A 17341-nucleotide genomic window follows, 5' to 3' on the forward strand; every position below is an offset into this window, starting at 1 on the left:
AATGTTCTAGCGTTATAGACATGGTGAGCTCTTGTCTGTTTTTGTATTGGGAAGACATTGCTCTCCACCAAGACTTTAGCCATCCGAACACCTTGACTTCAGAACCATGTTAGTAATAATGAGCTGTGGCGAGGACAGAATGGTTAGAGCCACTCTGTCCTGGCCCTGGACGTGGACCGGGCAGCTTTAGAATCCTAAGCCCCCAGCCTGTCTCTCGAGCAGCAGTGTTCCTCATTTGTACGGTGTGGGTGTTAAACCAGATGTTAAAAAGAATTTTTTTCCCTTCCAATTCTGAATTTCTGTTCTCTACCTGGAGAACACATGTTGAATGCTTTGAGAGTGGCTTCTCATCAGAAGTAGAATTTGGTTTTATTAATTATTAACATCTTTTTTGAAAGAAGTAATGTTGAAATGTAGAGGTAGCTATTTTTGAAGCAGATGGAGTTTATAGTAAGGAGCGTGCCTAACATGGTTAGACACAAAGCAGTATGAAGGGGGGGGGGTGCATTTTATAATCCATGTGTGCTGTCCTTTAATTGATTTTGAAGGGAATATTATATATGTGTTAAAGACTTGGAAAGATAGCCATTAGATGTTAATAAAGTTACCTCTATAGGGTGGAAGGTTATGGGTAACGCACATTTTTCTTACATTTTTGGGTGATTTTCAAATATCCAACGGATATTCTTAGTCATAAAAATGGAAAATGTAACTTACATGGGGAGGAATGTCACAGATTTACGGAACTTCTGTTTGTCTTTTTTTAAAAGATTTATTTATTTTTTATACAAGCACTGGGTACAGTCAGAAGCGCAGGAGGGTGAGAGAATTCACCAGAGCAGGGAGCAGAACAGGCAGACTGCTGAAATACACTGTGAGGGGAGAAACGGGTGGGGCAGGAGAGGTCTGCGCACCATGTGGCACCCTCGCTGGTGACCTGGGATTGAACCGGCTCTGCGGAGGCTGCGGGCAGCTTCGCAGCCCAGCTCTCAACCGCTGCACTACCAGGGGAGGCCTGATTTACTGAACTTCTTAGGACAAACTCCTGAATCCTTCCCCTCAAAGAGGAACTGACTTCGGAGCAGTCACGGCAGGTTTGGATGTTTGAAGGAACTGAAGATCTTGTGTAGCACTTGCTAAAAAGGTTTTAAGTTTGATCAATGAGAATGATATGGACATGAAACACCATGAGAACTATGAGGTGGTGTCTGCCAGGCATGTCTGGATGCTCCTGGCACTTTTGAAGGATCTTGTGACCTCTGAAGGTGTATTTAGCAGAACCAGGTGGCACAGGTGCGCACATAGTTGTGGCTGCAGTGGCTGCAGTGACAGGTGGCAGTGAGCACTGTCTTAAGACGAAATCTAAGAAGCAGTGGTGTGGTTATCTTTTCTTGAGCCATGTGGGGCTCTTTGTTAGCATATGGTGTTTGGGAACAAAAATTTTACCTTTGAGATGCCAGTTAACTGTATAGGTGCTTTGCTTTATCACTAAGATGGTTAGTACCTTTTGCAGGCACTCTAAGTGAATTGTTTAACAGTCTTAGTGTGAAAATTATTCCCCTCCAGCTCACATCCTCTTATTAGTTCCTTTCCCATAGGCGCTGTGCCCTCTAGCTTTCTTCCAAAAACAAACCAACTGGGGCCTCCTTGGTGGCTCAAGGGGTTAAGACGCAACCTATGCTCACCGCAGCTGCTACAGCACAGGTTCAATCCCCAGCCAGGGAGGTGACCCGCTTGGTGCAGCAGACATCTCCTGACTTGCCCGCTGCTCCCCTCAGCAGTGTATTTCAGTCTATCTGCTTGTTCTGTTCCCCACTCTTGTCTCTGGTGAATCCTCTCACCCCCCAAAACTCTGGCCTGTGTCCCAGTTCTTGTATGCATATATGGAAATCTTAAAAAATACATAAATAAATAAAAATAAAAACAAACCAACCATCTCCAGGTTATTTATAGCTTTGTTTTGTTTCAAATCACTCTCTCATGGTGAATACTGAATTGATGTAAGTAATGATTGATTTAGGTAAAATGTTATAGTAGTAAAAAAGTTAATGCCAGACACACTCACACACACAGTCTCCAGACTATATGATCCTCCTAACAGGGACCTGTATTTAACTGGAGCCATGGGCGCTGGTGCTATAAATAAATCACAGCAACATCTTACAGCTTCCTAGTCAGCCTTTGATGTTACATGTCTTTAAACAGAATGTGTTTTGGCTAGCTCTAAGTGTACTTTGTGTAATTTGAGAAGATGACCTTCAAAATAAAAAATAAAAATTTAAATTCAGCTCTTCCCATTCTCCCAACTCTCTAGACTGCACCACTTACTTGAACCCAGTGGGAAAGCACGTGATTGCTGATGCCCAGAACATCACCATCAGTCAGTATGCATGCCACGACCAAGTAGCAGTAACCATTCTTTGGTCCCCAGGGGTCCTCGGTAAGTGTCTACAAATGGAGTCCACATGGTGGTCTGGGTGGGCGTTGTCTAGTGCAAGGTCCAAGCAGGTGTTTGGCTTCCAGGGGCCCACGCAGGCCTTGATGTGTGTGCACCTTAGGCTCCCTTGGACATAGACACACCTCCTGCCTTGCTGCTAGACTTGACACTGCTGGGTGCTGTGTCCTGTGGCTCATCTTATGTTCCCATGGCTGTTACTGAGAGAGATTTGGGTTTGGAAAATAACAGCATGTGAGTGATAAACAGCACTGAGAATTTGGCCTCTGATTCTCAGCAGTAGTGGAGGGACAGGTGACCCTCTAGGCTGGAGATGGGTTCCACATACAGCATCAAAGGCCTCTGGCCACATGAATGTGCAAGCACAGCATTGGCACATTTTGTGAGAGTTTAGGAAAAGCCTGCTTTTCATGAGAAACTATGACATCAACAATTTTTAGATATTGGTAATTAATTGAATTTTTATTTAAACTATGCAGGCTAGAAAAACCAAACCAAAACAGAGGCAAGCAAACCCACGTTATCTGACTAGATTCAGGTGAGGGTTCAGTCGGCTTGTCTGTGTAAATGAGTTGGTGATACACATGAGTGGCTGGGCACATGGGGAGGGCCCATTCATTCAGGTGGGCCTGGATTTGAACCCAGAATCTGCTTTTCACAAGAGGCATTTAAAGCTCACTGAGCCCCTGCTTCCCCACGTGTAAAGTACAGATAAACTGCCTCTTAGTTTGTAATAAGAATCACACACATACCTTCTATTTCTAGAGAACACTCTTAAAGTAATGCCTGTTGTTACCACCAGAACCTGGGCCTCAGGCCTGCTCCTTTGACACCTAGGCTTAGTAGATTTTAAAAATCTTGGAAGAACCAGTGTACAGGCAAGGTGAGTGCAGTGAGAGGGAGGACAGATCAGACCCATGGGCCTGGCTCACTGAATAAGTACTTCTGGGTCTGAACCCAGTGGTTTTTCCAAGAATAATATTATCTTAACATTCAAAGATAAAGAAATACTCTGAGATAAAAGGGAAGTGGTCATTCCATTTAGGGCTAAATGCGTAAGGGTTTGGCTTGATGAATTGTTGGCTCCCTCTTTATAGAATGAAAGTAAGTAATATGACCTGCTGGTAGGAAAACGAACATGGAATAGTGTGGGCTAAGTTGTGTTTTTCCTGGGTGGGGGTGGCTGGACAGGTTCTATCAGTTTCTGTGAAGTTCTATCATATTCTGTCAAGGCAGCTTCTTGGGAGACAGAAGAGCATATGGGTTAGAAGCTTAGAGATTGTTGCTTTTGGGTTTGAGTCCCACCTCTGTCATTTAGTTCCTGTGTGACCTGGGATAAGACATTCAGTGTCCCTACAACTAAGTTTCCTCATCTGTAAAGTGGGCTGAATAATACCTTCCTTCTATGGTTGTTAGGAAGATTGAATGATGGGAAAGTAAGTATTGCGCATTAATGATACCATTATAAAGGCGTTAGTGTGATGATACTTATATTTGCTGCCTCAGCCACCTCCTCCAGGCTTGGCATGTGGTGGATTTTGAGGTTGATCTTTAAAAAACCATAGGACTAGAGCCACCCAGTCCCACAGGCCCTGATGATGAATTTTTATATAATTATGAGATGCAGAGTCTTTAAATCATACTTATTACCTATCTCATTAAAACACAAGGTCTCAAACATTGCATGCATTAAATCTTAGTATAAATAATAAATGTTTGTTCACTTTTTGTTTGTTTTTGGATCTCCAAAGGCAAGTTCCTGTGATAGTTACTAAATAGTTTGCAGTCAAAAGGCCTTGGATTTTGTCAGCATGTTGGAATCTCAGACTGTGGGTCAGCTGGCTTTTCCCCCACAGAAGGCTTGGTACTTGAAGCATAACATGACAGAGTCAGTACCTGTACACTCAATCTTCTGACCCTCTAAAACGTGAAGCTCTAATTGTAGTTTGTCTGCCCTACCCACCAGAAAATATGTGCTCTTCAAATAATTATAGGATTGGAAAACCTATTCGAAAGAGAAAAGAGATTTCCCTGGCCTTTGCCATCAATAATTTTCCCACCTGGTTAATTGCATCCTGTGTAATTACTTTTGCCCTGGGAGGGGAAGGTTTGAAAATGTCTCCTTGTCTAGAGTTCAGAAAGAATGCGAAATCGATATCACGCCAATTGAGGCCGGCTTTGGGGATCTCCAGCTGCAGCTGGACCACTTCAGTCTCCCTGGGATACAGAGCCCCAGTACTGGCTCAGTGGCCATCAGAGCTTAATCCTTTTGAAAGCATCTAGTCGGACGTGCAGGGGGGAAGCTCAGGTGGCGGGAGGCTGGGCCGGCGCCTTTCAGTGGCACTGTGGGCGTCTTGGGACTCTGAGCGCTGTATGCAGAGCACACACTGGGCAGCTCTTGGGTGTCTGCCTTTCAGGCGTGATTAGGGCGAGAACCGCTTTGTAAATCACATAGGCATTCTCCTAAGCTATTTAATCTCATGCCTAGGCACCCCTTGGGTGCAGACATACACTTTGTTGGGAATTTTATACATTGTTCAGTGAAACATGCCAACAAATACAGGACTAAAACTTAAAGTGGAAACATGATTTGGGAGGAGTCCCTGGTCAGCATTGGGAATTACTGACGCGAGTATACCTTGTTTAATGACCCAGAGGTTATATATTCCACTGCAGACTTTCATGCTCAGTTGTGACTTGACTCTCAGTGTTTGAACCTAATGTCACAGCGCCAGTAGGCATTTGTGAAATGGTTGGCTGGATTAGAGATTAATGAATAAGTAATAATGGTTCAAAAAACCACCTGGCCCGTACCAGAGGAATGCTGGGTTTTCCTTTTTGTATACTCATATTCTAGCCAGAGTAAGAATGCTTTTAACTCTGTTGTGTAGGTGAAGAGGACGATAATCTTGGAGGAAGGAAAGTGTGTTCAAAAGTAATTAGGTCCACTTTTAATAAAAGCATTATGCTTTGCTTAGGCATCGAATTCCTAAAGGGATTTCGGGTAATACTGGAGGAGCTGAAGTCGGAGGGAAGACAGTGCCAACAACTGATTCTAAAGGACCCAAAGCAGCTCAACAGTAGCTTCAAAAGAACTGTAAGTCACACGCGGGGAATGTGCTCCTGAAGACTCGCCATTGTTCCGGCATCTGAATGGTCTATTGAAAGTCTGTGAAACTGGAGAAGGAGGGGCTGTGGGGTCCACCCTGCCTGCCAAGGTGGGCTGAGAGCGGCAGGCAACACCACCAGCCTGCTCCGCACTCCCAAACTCTCCGGCACCTCTTGCCGGTAAACACACCTCTCGGGTTACGCATCCTGGAAGGTGGCTTTGTGCTTGCCGAGTGTAAGTGGGCTCCTTCCCACCAGCTTTGAAGCCACGGCTTCCTTGCCAAAAAATGGGCGGCATTATTGATCGTCATTTTTCGTTAGGGATCCAAACCCAAATTTGGTCCACAAAATAGGCCTGACTTCCTCCTTCTCAGGGACACATGCCCCAGCTCTGGAAACGTGTCAGGGAGGGCTGATGGTCTCCTGTGTTGGGTGGTGGGATGGGCCACGTCTCTATGATGTCGTCACATGCGTTTTTTTATTGCCTTGTAGGGAATGGAATCTCAACCTTTCCTGAATATGAAATTTGAGACGGATTACTTTGTTAAGATTGTCCCTTTTCCTTCCATTAAAAATGAAAGCAATTACCACCCCTTTTTCTTCAGAACCCGCAGTAAGTATGGTCTTTCCTGTCTGGTTCCCACAAAGAGCCAGACTTCTGCTTGTAGACACTTTTAGACAGATGTGTTGAAGAGCACAGTAGTACTGTTAGGACGTATGCGTGATGAGGAGAAAAGCATCCAGAAAAATGTATGCAAAAATGCAATTTTTGAATTAATATTTGGCCCAGCCAGTATTCATCTTTCCAGAGCACTATTCCTGCTCTACAGTAGAGTAGACATGGCTGTTGATTTATTTTTTAAGGTGCTGAAAGGCAGCCATGTATTAAAAGTTTGATTAAAAAGGAAAAAACAAAGGCAGGAATGAAAGGTATAAATTGGCTTGGGGATAAGGGATAGAGTGTGAAGGTGTTTCCATGTTTGGTCCATCATCAGGAGAGTGACCTCTGAGTGACTGATTGCCTGTGTTTGTTTAGAAGTAGATTAAGAAAATTAAGCAGTGTCCCTGAGACCATCTCCTTCTAGATAATTGCTTAGCTTATTTAATATCTGTGTCCCAGATCTTGTTCTCAATGCTTCCCAAATAGTAACTCAGTTTACTTTGTACCCCCTACAAAGAATTTATTCTTACCATCCCTACTTATAAGAAGTGGAATCACACACAGAGAGGTGCCAGGGCTTGCTGTGAGCTGGGATTTGAACCCTAGAAAGAAGTCTACACTCTCAAACTCCCAACCCTTTGGGTTCCCTTTTCCATGTTTTGCACACAGTATGCAGTGTCTTTCACTAACCTGAATCACTGCTTTCAAATTCAGCCAGGCACCCTAAAATCTGCGGCAGGTCCATTTTGCCTCCTGTTAGGTCTTTTCTGTCTGGCATTCTGGGCCTTGGATCATCAGTCCTGATAATCAGTCAGTCATCAGTCCTGTTGATATCAGCTCCGGTGTGGTCTGCTTGCTGTCCTCATCCTCTGTCATGTATTTGTTCTCAACTCCAGCCTACATCAATGTTTGTAGAATTCTTGACTTGATTTTTCTTTTTCTTTTTCTATTCTTTTAACGGTAGTTGTTTTCTATGCAGCAGAGTTCCTTTATAATAATCAGTCTCATTATCTCAATTAAAATATGATTCCATGAGGCAGAGATCATGTGCACTTTACAACATCTCCTGATACCTTACACATAACAACCAGATAGAGGATTTGAAAAATGTGTTTATAAAAAGCTCACCTAAATCCAATCTAGCGTAATTTGAAATTAGTTTTTCCCACAAGGATTGATGTGTGTATCTGGGGATAAGGCAGAGGCAGGAGAATCGTTTATCATCAGTTGTACACTGTGACCTTCATGATGCCTTTGATTTCCTTGACACTTAGAGACATTTTCCAGAGGCTTCTTCCTGGGTAGCAGCATGGCAACTGGATTAGCACTTTGGCCTCTCTCAAGTTTTTATCACATTTAAATCCTGTTTGAATGCTACTGGCTTTGGTGCCAGGTTTTCAGCACTGATGCTACTACTTAGTAGATGCATGGATGTCATTTTTTAGACTCCATCCAGAGGACTCCCAATCAGGATTCTGGTGAAGGCAAAACAATCCTGAGACAGCTGTCAGGATCAATCTGATGTTCTCTTGGGCCTAAACTTATCCCCACAAAGGGGCAGGGCTGGCACTGTTTCTGTTTACAGCTGAAACAACCTCCCTGCAGCAGTAGCACCTGAACATGGTCCTCTTGCCATTGGCAACCGGCCGTGAAACTGTGTAGCGCTTGACAAGCTTTTAAAATCTGGGTGACTTTACAGTTTCCATTTATTGGCATAAAGTGAACTGCACTAATATTTTTACGCCATATGATTTACATGTAAGTGCACTCTACTGAAGCCATTGTTGTCTTGATGTATTTTATAGTCTCCCCAGCAGCACCCAGTACAGTATATTTATATTTTATTGAGTCAATGGACAAAGAAAACTCGCCTAACACTAAAAGTATGCCTCTCTCTTAATAGCCTGTGACCTGCTGTTACAGCCAGACAACCTGGCCTGTAAACCCTGTAAGTATAACTGTTCTTACTTGTCGTGTGTCAGAGTGTTGCTGCTGTTGAAGTGTCAGGGCAGCCTCTGGGAGCTAACATGGTCCTTCCTTCCTTCTAGTCTGGAAACCTCGCAACCTGAACATCACCCAGCACGGTCCAGATATGCAGGTGTCCTTCGACCACGCACCACACAACTTTGGCTTCCGTTTCTTCTATGTTCATTACAAACTCAAGCATGAAGGACCCTTCAAGCGGAAGGCCTGTAAACAGGTGAGCTGCCAGGCATCATAAAGGAACACTGTAGTTTTTAAAGCGAAATATGGGCCCTGGAATTTGGATAGTTCAACATGAACATTGGACTTTGAGCATTCAGTAGATATTCCAGAATGTTTCCACTGGGTATGTCTTAGGCTTATTTTGCCATCATCTCTCACTCCCCAATTATCTATACCTCAGCTGTCCCAGTGGTGACCTCATCTAGTAAAAGTATTACAAAAAAACAAAAGATTCAGCATTTCTAGTTTGTTCTTCTGTATTTAAAACATTAACCATGTGCTTACTGTGTACCTATAACCAAGCTTTGTGCTCATTGAATCCTTACTATAACTTTATGGGACAGGTTGCTATTTCCCCCCCCCCCCCCCCCCACCGCCACCACTTTACAGATGGAGCTTGAGGCTCAGGGAAGTCACCTGCTCAAGGTTACATAGTTAATAAGTGGAAAAACCCTATTGAGAAGCTAAGTCTGGCATTCTAGTGGCTGCTGATTCTACACCTACACCATGGTTAGATGGTAACGTAGTAAATTGAGTTCTTCAGTGAGAAGGAGTGGCAGAGATTACATTGAGGTCATAGGATTGCACCACATGAGTACCAAGAAAGGCTTTTGGTTGTGGCAGTGAAGCAGCAAGTTGCCAAGTCTACTGCTTGGAGTCTGCTACTTGGAATCTGCTGCTTGCTGGAGTGGAAAGTTGTGGGTGTGCTGCTTGCCTACAGTAGTAGCCTCGGCTACCTTGACCCCCTTCCCAAACAACAAAGAAAGTCTGTGATAGATGGGGTGACAAGCTTCCGCATATAAACTGTATAAAAACCCTGCCATTTCTGCTCTTCAGAGCTCAGACTTTTGGGAGCTATCCCACTAGGCCCGCCGGTGTGATGATTAAATCTCTCTCTCCACCTTTTTGAGTGCCTCCTGATTTCTCTGGGAAAATTGCCATAAAAGCAGAACCCAGCACAGCCCTGAATATGGGGTCTCTCATAGTTTTGCTTTCCTACTGCCCTCATCTCTTGTCACTGACCTTTAATCTTCTGCTCATGTTACAATAATGGTAAATAAAATATGCACAAACACAGAGGGGTAATTTCCCTATCATTTTTTAAGGTAAAGGGAATGCTAACTAATTTCTTTGTCTTTATATCAGATATTTCTGCCGAGGACCCACCAGTTAGGCATAGGTATAAATAGGCTGTCCTGTGCCTTTTATCAAAGCGAAGTTTAGATAACATGGCGGATAGACACAGTAGCTTTCTGATCTGGTTGTTTGATATCTCCTAAAAACTGACCAAGACTGGTGGCAAGTGTCCTTTTTAACTCTGGGGCAAGGAAAGAGGGGTTCTGATGATGATTAACCAAGAAGTAGATTGTTAACATTTTGTTTCTTTGCAGGAACAAAATACAGAGACAACCAGCTGCCTCCTTCAAAATGTTTCTCCGGGGGATTATATAATTGAGGTGTGTATAACTCAAGAATGACCTATTATTAATTCTACAGTGTGATTCCAGTTCATGTAGAATTCCTACTGTTTAGGAATCTTAGCACTAAGATTTCAATCATTGAAAGAATGTACAGTTATAATTTTGCATGGTTTTCAACATGCTTTTTAAAAGTTTACATATAATTAAGCTTCAGCGTTTTTTTTTTCATTAAGTATTTCAAATTGTCTTATGTATCCACATAACCCACATAACCTTGACAAAAAAATTTCTGTGTAGTACCCCTTCAGTGATAGATGTTAAGTATATAAGTTTAGCATTAAAAAGTTTTATTAATAAAATATCAAAGCAAAAGTTGTGCCTGTTACATCTGCTTATACTCCTCTAGGTTTCTGCTGATATCCTGTATAAATATACCTGGTTTTAAATACCTCTTAAAAGAACATTTTTCTTGTCTTACTCTTCTAGTATCAAATTAATACTACAAATAAATCAAAGTAAGTGAAAAATAGAAGGGGAAATTAAAAATTTGTCCAGAACCCCTACTACTCATAGAGAACCAACATGTCTTAATTTGGTAGAAACACCTAGTTCTTGCATTACTCAATTGCAGTCTATGGCTTTGAACCGGTGTACCTTCTCAAAGCATCCATGGAGGCCCAGGAAAATCAGTGGTAGGATGCCATTATAATTGAAAATTGTTAGAATGTGAAATTTACTAGTTGAATTAATCAGTAAGTAAAATCACTTGTAGATTCATGAAACATGTCAGAGCTAAGTTGTGAGGTGGTAGCAGCAAGCTGTGACCCACAGGGATGGGTCTGGGGTCACAGGCACCAGCAGCTCTCCTTCCTTCTGCCCCCACTGCCCACAGATGGGAAGATGAATAAAATCTGTTGAGATGCTATCACTTAAAAAAAAAAAATACAACACATAATCCTCTGTTTTGCAGCTGGTGGATGATTCTAATACAACAAGAAAAGTGATGCATTATGCCTTAAAGCCAGGTAAGGATTTTTTTGTTTGAATTGCTGGCTCTGGACTACAGCAAACCAAGATATTTGATACTTTCTGTGCTTCATGGTTTGTGCAAACAAAGCAGGGCAAAACTTGAGCTCCTCTCCCTTAAATGATGTTCCAGCAGACCTGACTTTCCTCCCCCCTAATGTTGATGCCTGGAAGATCAAAGCCAGTGTGTGGTGTGTGTGGAGGGGGCTAAATAAATAGTCAATTGTCCTTGGAAGAAAAGTGGTGGGTGGGGAGGTTTCCTTAGGCAAAATTCTCACTCAAAGGTATTTACCTTCCCAGCAGACTCTAACTGTGGAATTGTTCCCTACAATCCTTTAAAATGAATCCTTTTATAATTGCCAAGCCAGTACTAGGGAAAGGTGGTCAAGGGGTCCTAGAACCTGTTCTGTGGGTTAGGTTGAAGAAGGAAAATAAAATTATGTCTCTTTGAACCTGTTATGCTGCTTAAGTTTAAAAGCCTTCCCTTTGAAATTTCCCAGTACATTCCCCATGGGCTGGGCCCATCAGAGCTGTCGCCATCACGGTGCCACTGGTCGTCATATCCGCATTCGCAACGCTCTTCACTGTGATGTGCCGCAAGAAGCAACAAGGTGCCTCTTTGTGTGTTGTTCCCCAGCCGGCCCCCCAAGGCACAGGGTTGAGCTTCTGCCAACAGAGGGAGCCTGGGCTGCTGCAGTCAGTCCCCTGGGCTCCTGCGGTCAGTCCCCTGGCTACTGCAGTTTCCAGAGTTAAAATACTTGACTTTAACCTCCAGAGCCATAAAAAGGACAGGCTTCATTCTAGTCCCAGACTTGGGATAGTGAATTCAAGAGCAGAAAGGAAATCTAAAGGTATGAGTAGGGTAGAGGTAGGACTTGATAACTTATGAAAGTCAGATGTGGGGAGGGGACCTTCTGGGGACAGGAAAATGTTCCATATCTTCATGTGGGTGGCAGATACACAGGTGTATACTTAGATTAAAATTTATTGAGAATCTATTCTTAATAGCACTTTGCCTTTTTGAATTATAGCTCAAAAGGGTCAGCTCTGCCCATGTTAATTGATCTAATGGTTGTGTTTGGTCACCAGAGCTGGTTCTGGTTGCTCTCTGCTGATGGGGGTGGGCTGTGCAGTGTTCTTGGCTTGCTCCAGGTCAGTTTCAGGTGAAGGCAAATTTGACCATTTGTTGCTCCACTGGAGAAACTCACTGTCCCAAGGATGTCCCAAGGGTGACCCAAGGGCTGGGGAACTGGGAGTGATAGAGGAGTTCATGTCTGTCCTCCCAAGTCTTAGGGAGCAGAATGAAGCATTACTCACAGGTACCAACCCTGTCTTCTTTTCCAATTTAGAAAATATATATTCACATTTAGATGAAGAGAGCTCCGAGTCTTCCATGTACACCACGGCGCTCCCCAGAGAGCGACTGTGGCCGCGGCCCAAGGTCTTCCTCTGCTACTCCAGTAAAGATGGCCAGAACCACATGAATGTCATTCAGTGTTTCGCCTACTTCCTCCAGGACTTCTGTGGCTGTGAGGTGAGAGATCTAATAGCTCCTCTCATACCCTGAGATGAGCTCCTAGCCTGCTCTCCTCTGGCCGCCTTTGGGGGCACCTTGACCACCTTCTTCAGCCTCACTCTTCATTCAGTCTGTCCTACCCATTGTGAGCATCAGATAGGTGCTAACACTCGGTTCTAACTCTGCCACACTGCTGCTTAAAAACCTGAGTGAAACCCACGCAGCAGGCAGTTTTATAAGTATTAAAAATACTACCTTGGGATGGTGCAGAGGATGGAATGGGGATGGGGTGGGTGGTCACTCAAGGCATCCTGGCGAGCCTTGGGGTTGGCCAAGGAGAGAATGACAAAACAGTGGGTCTAAACAATTCTTTGGGGAGCTTTGCTAAGAAGGGAAAATAATAGTGCTTAAATGGTTTGCTCTTGTTTCTTTCCTTTTCTGTTGTTATTAATAGATAACTTCTTTATAATACCATAATGTTAGCTTGAGAGTGAAGCCTGAAATCCTCACAGAAGACACACTGTTCCTTACAAAATGCAAGAATTCAAGAATTGTGTAGTGGCAACTTGTCTGTGCCTGTTAGTAGGATTCTCAAAATCTCTCCACATGGTGAGACTGCCCCCTAGAGTAAAAAAGACACATTTACAAGGATGATGTGGTTTCTTAGGACTTGAAGGTGGAGATAGGCAGATCAGCAAGTGTGCTGGAAAACACCTGCAGACTGTAGCCAGGGAACAGTCTGTCTCAGATAAACACAACCTAGTTTGCTCTGCTTTCTAAATAACTAGCCTTCGGGGGAAGAAATCTTCCAAATATGAGTACTGTAGGAAATTCGGAAGCTAGAAAGGGATGGTAGATAATGGTCTATAATACCAACCTGGAGAAAAGGGCAACCACAGTTAATATTTGGTGTGTTTCCTTCCAGTCTTTTTCTGCAGAGATGAACTCATACTATGGTTTTGCATTTTGGGGGAGTTGATTTTTTCTGTCTCCTTGTTTTAATAATTTTTTTACTCTGTCAGCTCTGTATAAACTGCAATTTATTTTATTTACTTATTTAATATATTTATTTATATGTATATATTTTACATTATTGTTCATTTTTGTGCCATGTTTGATTTCTCCTCTCAGGTGTAATCCCCATAAAGTTCCCAACACCAAGTCACCCGTGAACCATCACCATAGTCTCTTTTGCTCTCCCCTCCCCTGTTTTGAGCCCACTCTCTCCCCTCCCCTACCATATGTCTCTGATTTATAGCTTGCTTGCTGTAAACTGCAATTTTATTTTATTTTATTTTTTTTTTTTTTTTTATAGAGGCATGCTTTATTTATTTGTTTGCTGGTTTGTTTGTTTGTTTTGTTTATACATGCACTGGGTACAGTCAGAAGTGCGGGAGGGAGGGTGAGAGAATTCACCAGAGCCAGAGCGGGGAGCAGAGCAGGCAGAAGGACCGAAGTACACTGCTGAGGGGAGCAGCGGGCGGCAGGCGAGGTCTGCGCGCCATGTGGGACCCTCCTCCGGTGGCCGGGGAGCAGCCGGGGATCGAACCGGTGCCGCAGAGGCCGCGCACATAAACTGCAATTTTAAATAACCACATGATCCATGATATTGATGCATCGTAATTGAGGACATTTCATATTGTTAAACATCTCAGTAGTTCAAGATCTGATGACTTTCCAAAGATAGGTGCCTGGAGATGGAATCGCTAATTCAAAGATAGAAAATTTTTTTTAAATAATACCTTCACTTAGCTTTTAGATTGTAACATGTTATCAAGAATTGGAGACAATGTAGGACAGCCAAGGGTTATTCTCAGCAACTGGATGGATCTTGGGGACTTTGTTCCCTTTGGTCACAGGTGAGCAGAAGAGGAAAACAAAGTCATTTCAGAGTCACTTTCCCTTAGGGACTGTGTCTGCCACATTTGGACATAACCTTTGGGATATACTTATGAATTACAGAAGAAAAGAAGACATAATCACCAAGAGGTATTTTCAGCAGAAGCAGATGAAAATGGTCTAAGAAAGTAAAGCCCTCTGAGGGGGCTACACGTCCTTTTTTCCTTTCCTGGGTCAGTGCCCACACTGCTGCCCAAATTCCACCCTTGCACCCCCTTGGGGTTAAAGGCGCTGTATGTATATAGAAGACCACTATGAAGTCATGACAGGAGGTGCTGGTCACTCCCCAGTGAGTTAACTGTAATGGCCATGTCACTGCAGTTCGCAGCCCTTCTCTGCAGCTATTGACCAATTGCTAAGCAGCATGGCTGACTCCAGGGCCATGTGAGTCTCCCCAGAGGACCTCCTTGTCAGTCACATTCCTTGGATTTAAGTCATCCAGCATTCTGCGTCTCTCTGGCATCAATGTTTGAGCCCCATTTTTAGAGTTTGCTTTGGGGGCCCCTCACCCAGGTACCTCCATCACTGCCTTCCAACTTTCTCTCCAATATCTGCCTCCCCCAGCAACCCTCCCCCCCCAATCTAGGCAGCCTCACTCATTAGCTAGACCAACTCCAGTGCCTCCATTCTCCAGGCGCTCACCACACTCCAGGTCCCTGAGCATGTGAGGTCAATGTGACATATGACTCTGGCAGGTGGCTACAAGCTCTGCGCTTTCCTCCCTTCACTTATAAGTGGGGGTGTGTGGCAAGACCCCTTATGATGCTAAAATGAGGATATTTTGTAGAGACCTGGTATGTGACTGTCACCTGCAGAATGTTAGATGTTCCTCAGGGCCAGGTACCCAGAGTCTGCACACAGTAGTGCTAATAATGATTTTTGCACAGATGACGTCCCCTTTTTGAAACATCCTCGTTCTTGTTACTTGACTCTCCAGGCTGTGCGGTGAGTGAGGTCCCATGTTCTCTTTCAGGTGACTCTAGACCTATGGGAAGACTTTGGTCTCTGCAGAGAAGGGCAGAGGGAATGGGTCATCCAGAAGATCCATGAGTCCCAGTTCATCATTGTGGTGTGTTCCAAAGGCATGAAGTACTTTGTGGACAAGAAGAACTCCAAGCACAAAGGTGGCAGCCAAGGCTCCGGGAAAGGGGAGCTCTTTCTGGTGGCTGTGGCTGCCATCGCCGAAAAGCTGCGTCAAGCCAAGCAGAGCTCGTCAGCGACACTCAGCAAGTTCATCGCTGTCTACTTTGATTATTCCTGTGAAGGAGACATCCCCGGCATCCTGGACCTGAGCACCAAGTACAAGCTCATGGACAACCTTCCCCAGCTCTGTTCCCACCTACACTCCAGAGACCCCGGCCTCCCGGAGCAGGGACAGTACCCTGGCCATGTCAGCAGGAGGAACTACTTCCGGAGCAAATCAGGCCGGTCCCTTTACGTCGCCATTTGTAACATGCACCAGTTTATCGACGAGGAACCTGACTGGTTTGAGAAACAGTTTGTTCCCTTTCATCCTCCCCCACTTCGCTACCGGGAGCCAGTCCTGGAGAAGTTTGACTCAGGCTTGGTTTTAAACGATGTCATGTGCAAACCAGGAACTGAGAGTGATTTCTGCCTAAAGACCGAGGTGGCTGTCCCTGGGGCCTCGGCCGATGTGTACTCAGAGGGTGGGCAGTTAGGTCTGGACGAAGACATGGAAGCCCGACCCAGCCCAGAAGGCAGCTCTGTCCTGCAGCCTCTGCTGCACACGGTGAAAGCCGTCAGTGCCTCAGACATGCCGCGGGACTCAGGCATCTACGACTCCTCTGTGCCTTCTTCTGAGCTGTCCCTACCCCTGATGGAAGGACTCTTTACAGACCAAACAGAGACGTCTTCCCTGACTGAAAGCGTGTCATCCTCTTCAGGCCTGGGTAAGGCACCGGGGAGCTGAGTGCCATTGGGGTGGGTTCCTGGCATGGGCTGAGCCTTTGTTCATAATTCCAAAATCTGTGAAAGTGTTTTCCTGATTTTGGTATAGCCTTAAATTGCAGTAAAACGTTATGAGACGTAACACAGCTCCTTTGAGAGTTTCGGTTTATCCTACGTAGTAGGAATATTTGTGTGAGCTGCAGAAATACTAATGCCAGATTATGGTGAGCTGCCCAGCCCCCATTTGGGACATCATGTAACATACAATATGTGCATTATAGGTACATTTCTAAACTGTAAACATCCCAACCAAAATGCTAATAAAAACCCGAATTCCAACACATCAGGCCCCAGGTATTGGCTGAAGCTCTGTGTTCCTGAATCTCTGTTGGGATTTGTATAGCCTCCACCCTCTCAGTGCCTTTAAAGCCACATTTATTGAATGTGGGGTTCACAGGGCACAGTATTCTCCTGTCATAATTCAGCACAGGCCCTGGAAGGAGGGCTCTGTAGGAGGGCCCTGCCTCCCCAGGGGGCTCAGTAGGGTGCCTCCTCTTGTTAGCTATGCATGCATACCCTTGACCCTCAGCTAAGGGAACTAGCACCTGTTAGCAGCCTGAGAGTATTCTGTCTTGAGCTGGTTAGGATATCTGCCTCACCCGGCCAAGCTGGTAGTTCAGATCCAGATCCAGCCACAGGTGGGCCTGGCACCTGGCCTAGTGAAGTACATTGACATGTGGCTCTACCCTCTCTTCTTTCCCTAGGTGAGGAGGACCCTCCTGCCCTTCCTTCCAAGCTCCTCGTCTCTGGGGCTTGCAAAGCAGAACCTGGTTGCCTCAGCTACACTGATGAACTCCACACAGTCGCCCCTTTGTAACAAAACAGAAGCAACTAAGCATTGCCACTTTAGCTACTGCCTCTCTCTGGTTCCCAGCTCATCTCTCTGGTGTGTGACCCACTTGGAGCTGAGGTCTCCTACAAGGATATTCAGAGTGAAATTTGGGCCAGTACTTGCTCCCCTTGCGCCCACCCTCTGCCAGGTATCTTGGCAAAGCCTTCAATCTTCTTAAACCAGATGGAGTTCGGAAAGACTTGTCCATAAGGTCTGATAACATCTTGCCATGTTAGGTCAGTCCTTGGAT

The 17341-nt window shown here is 44.6% G+C and overlaps 1 protein-coding gene across 1 annotated transcript in view; it reads left to right on the top strand.

Moving 5' to 3' along the window:
- IL17RD (interleukin 17 receptor D) overlaps positions 1–17076 on the top strand; it is a gene marked incomplete at both ends in the record, with an annotated part of 58696 nt that extends 41620 nt beyond the window's left edge. Inside the window, 11 exons of the mRNA XM_084247678.1 lie at positions 2315–2440; positions 5434–5552; positions 6056–6176; positions 8128–8172; positions 8273–8424; positions 9821–9886; positions 10821–10875; positions 11377–11487; positions 12226–12410; positions 15265–16201; positions 16964–17076. Coding sequence (XP_084103804.1) covers positions 2315–2440; positions 5434–5552; positions 6056–6176; positions 8128–8172; positions 8273–8424; positions 9821–9886; positions 10821–10875; positions 11377–11487; positions 12226–12410; positions 15265–16201; positions 16964–17076 — 2030 coding nt within the window. The remainder of the gene's footprint in view (positions 1–2314; positions 2441–5433; positions 5553–6055; positions 6177–8127; positions 8173–8272; positions 8425–9820; positions 9887–10820; positions 10876–11376; positions 11488–12225; positions 12411–15264; positions 16202–16963) is intronic.
- Between the last annotated feature and the right edge of the window lie 265 nt (positions 17077–17341).

The sequence above is a fragment of the Talpa europaea genome (genome assembly GCF_964194135.1).
Source record: "Talpa europaea genome assembly, chromosome: 11".
NCBI classification, from domain to species: Eukaryota; Metazoa; Chordata; class Mammalia; order Eulipotyphla; family Talpidae; genus Talpa; species Talpa europaea.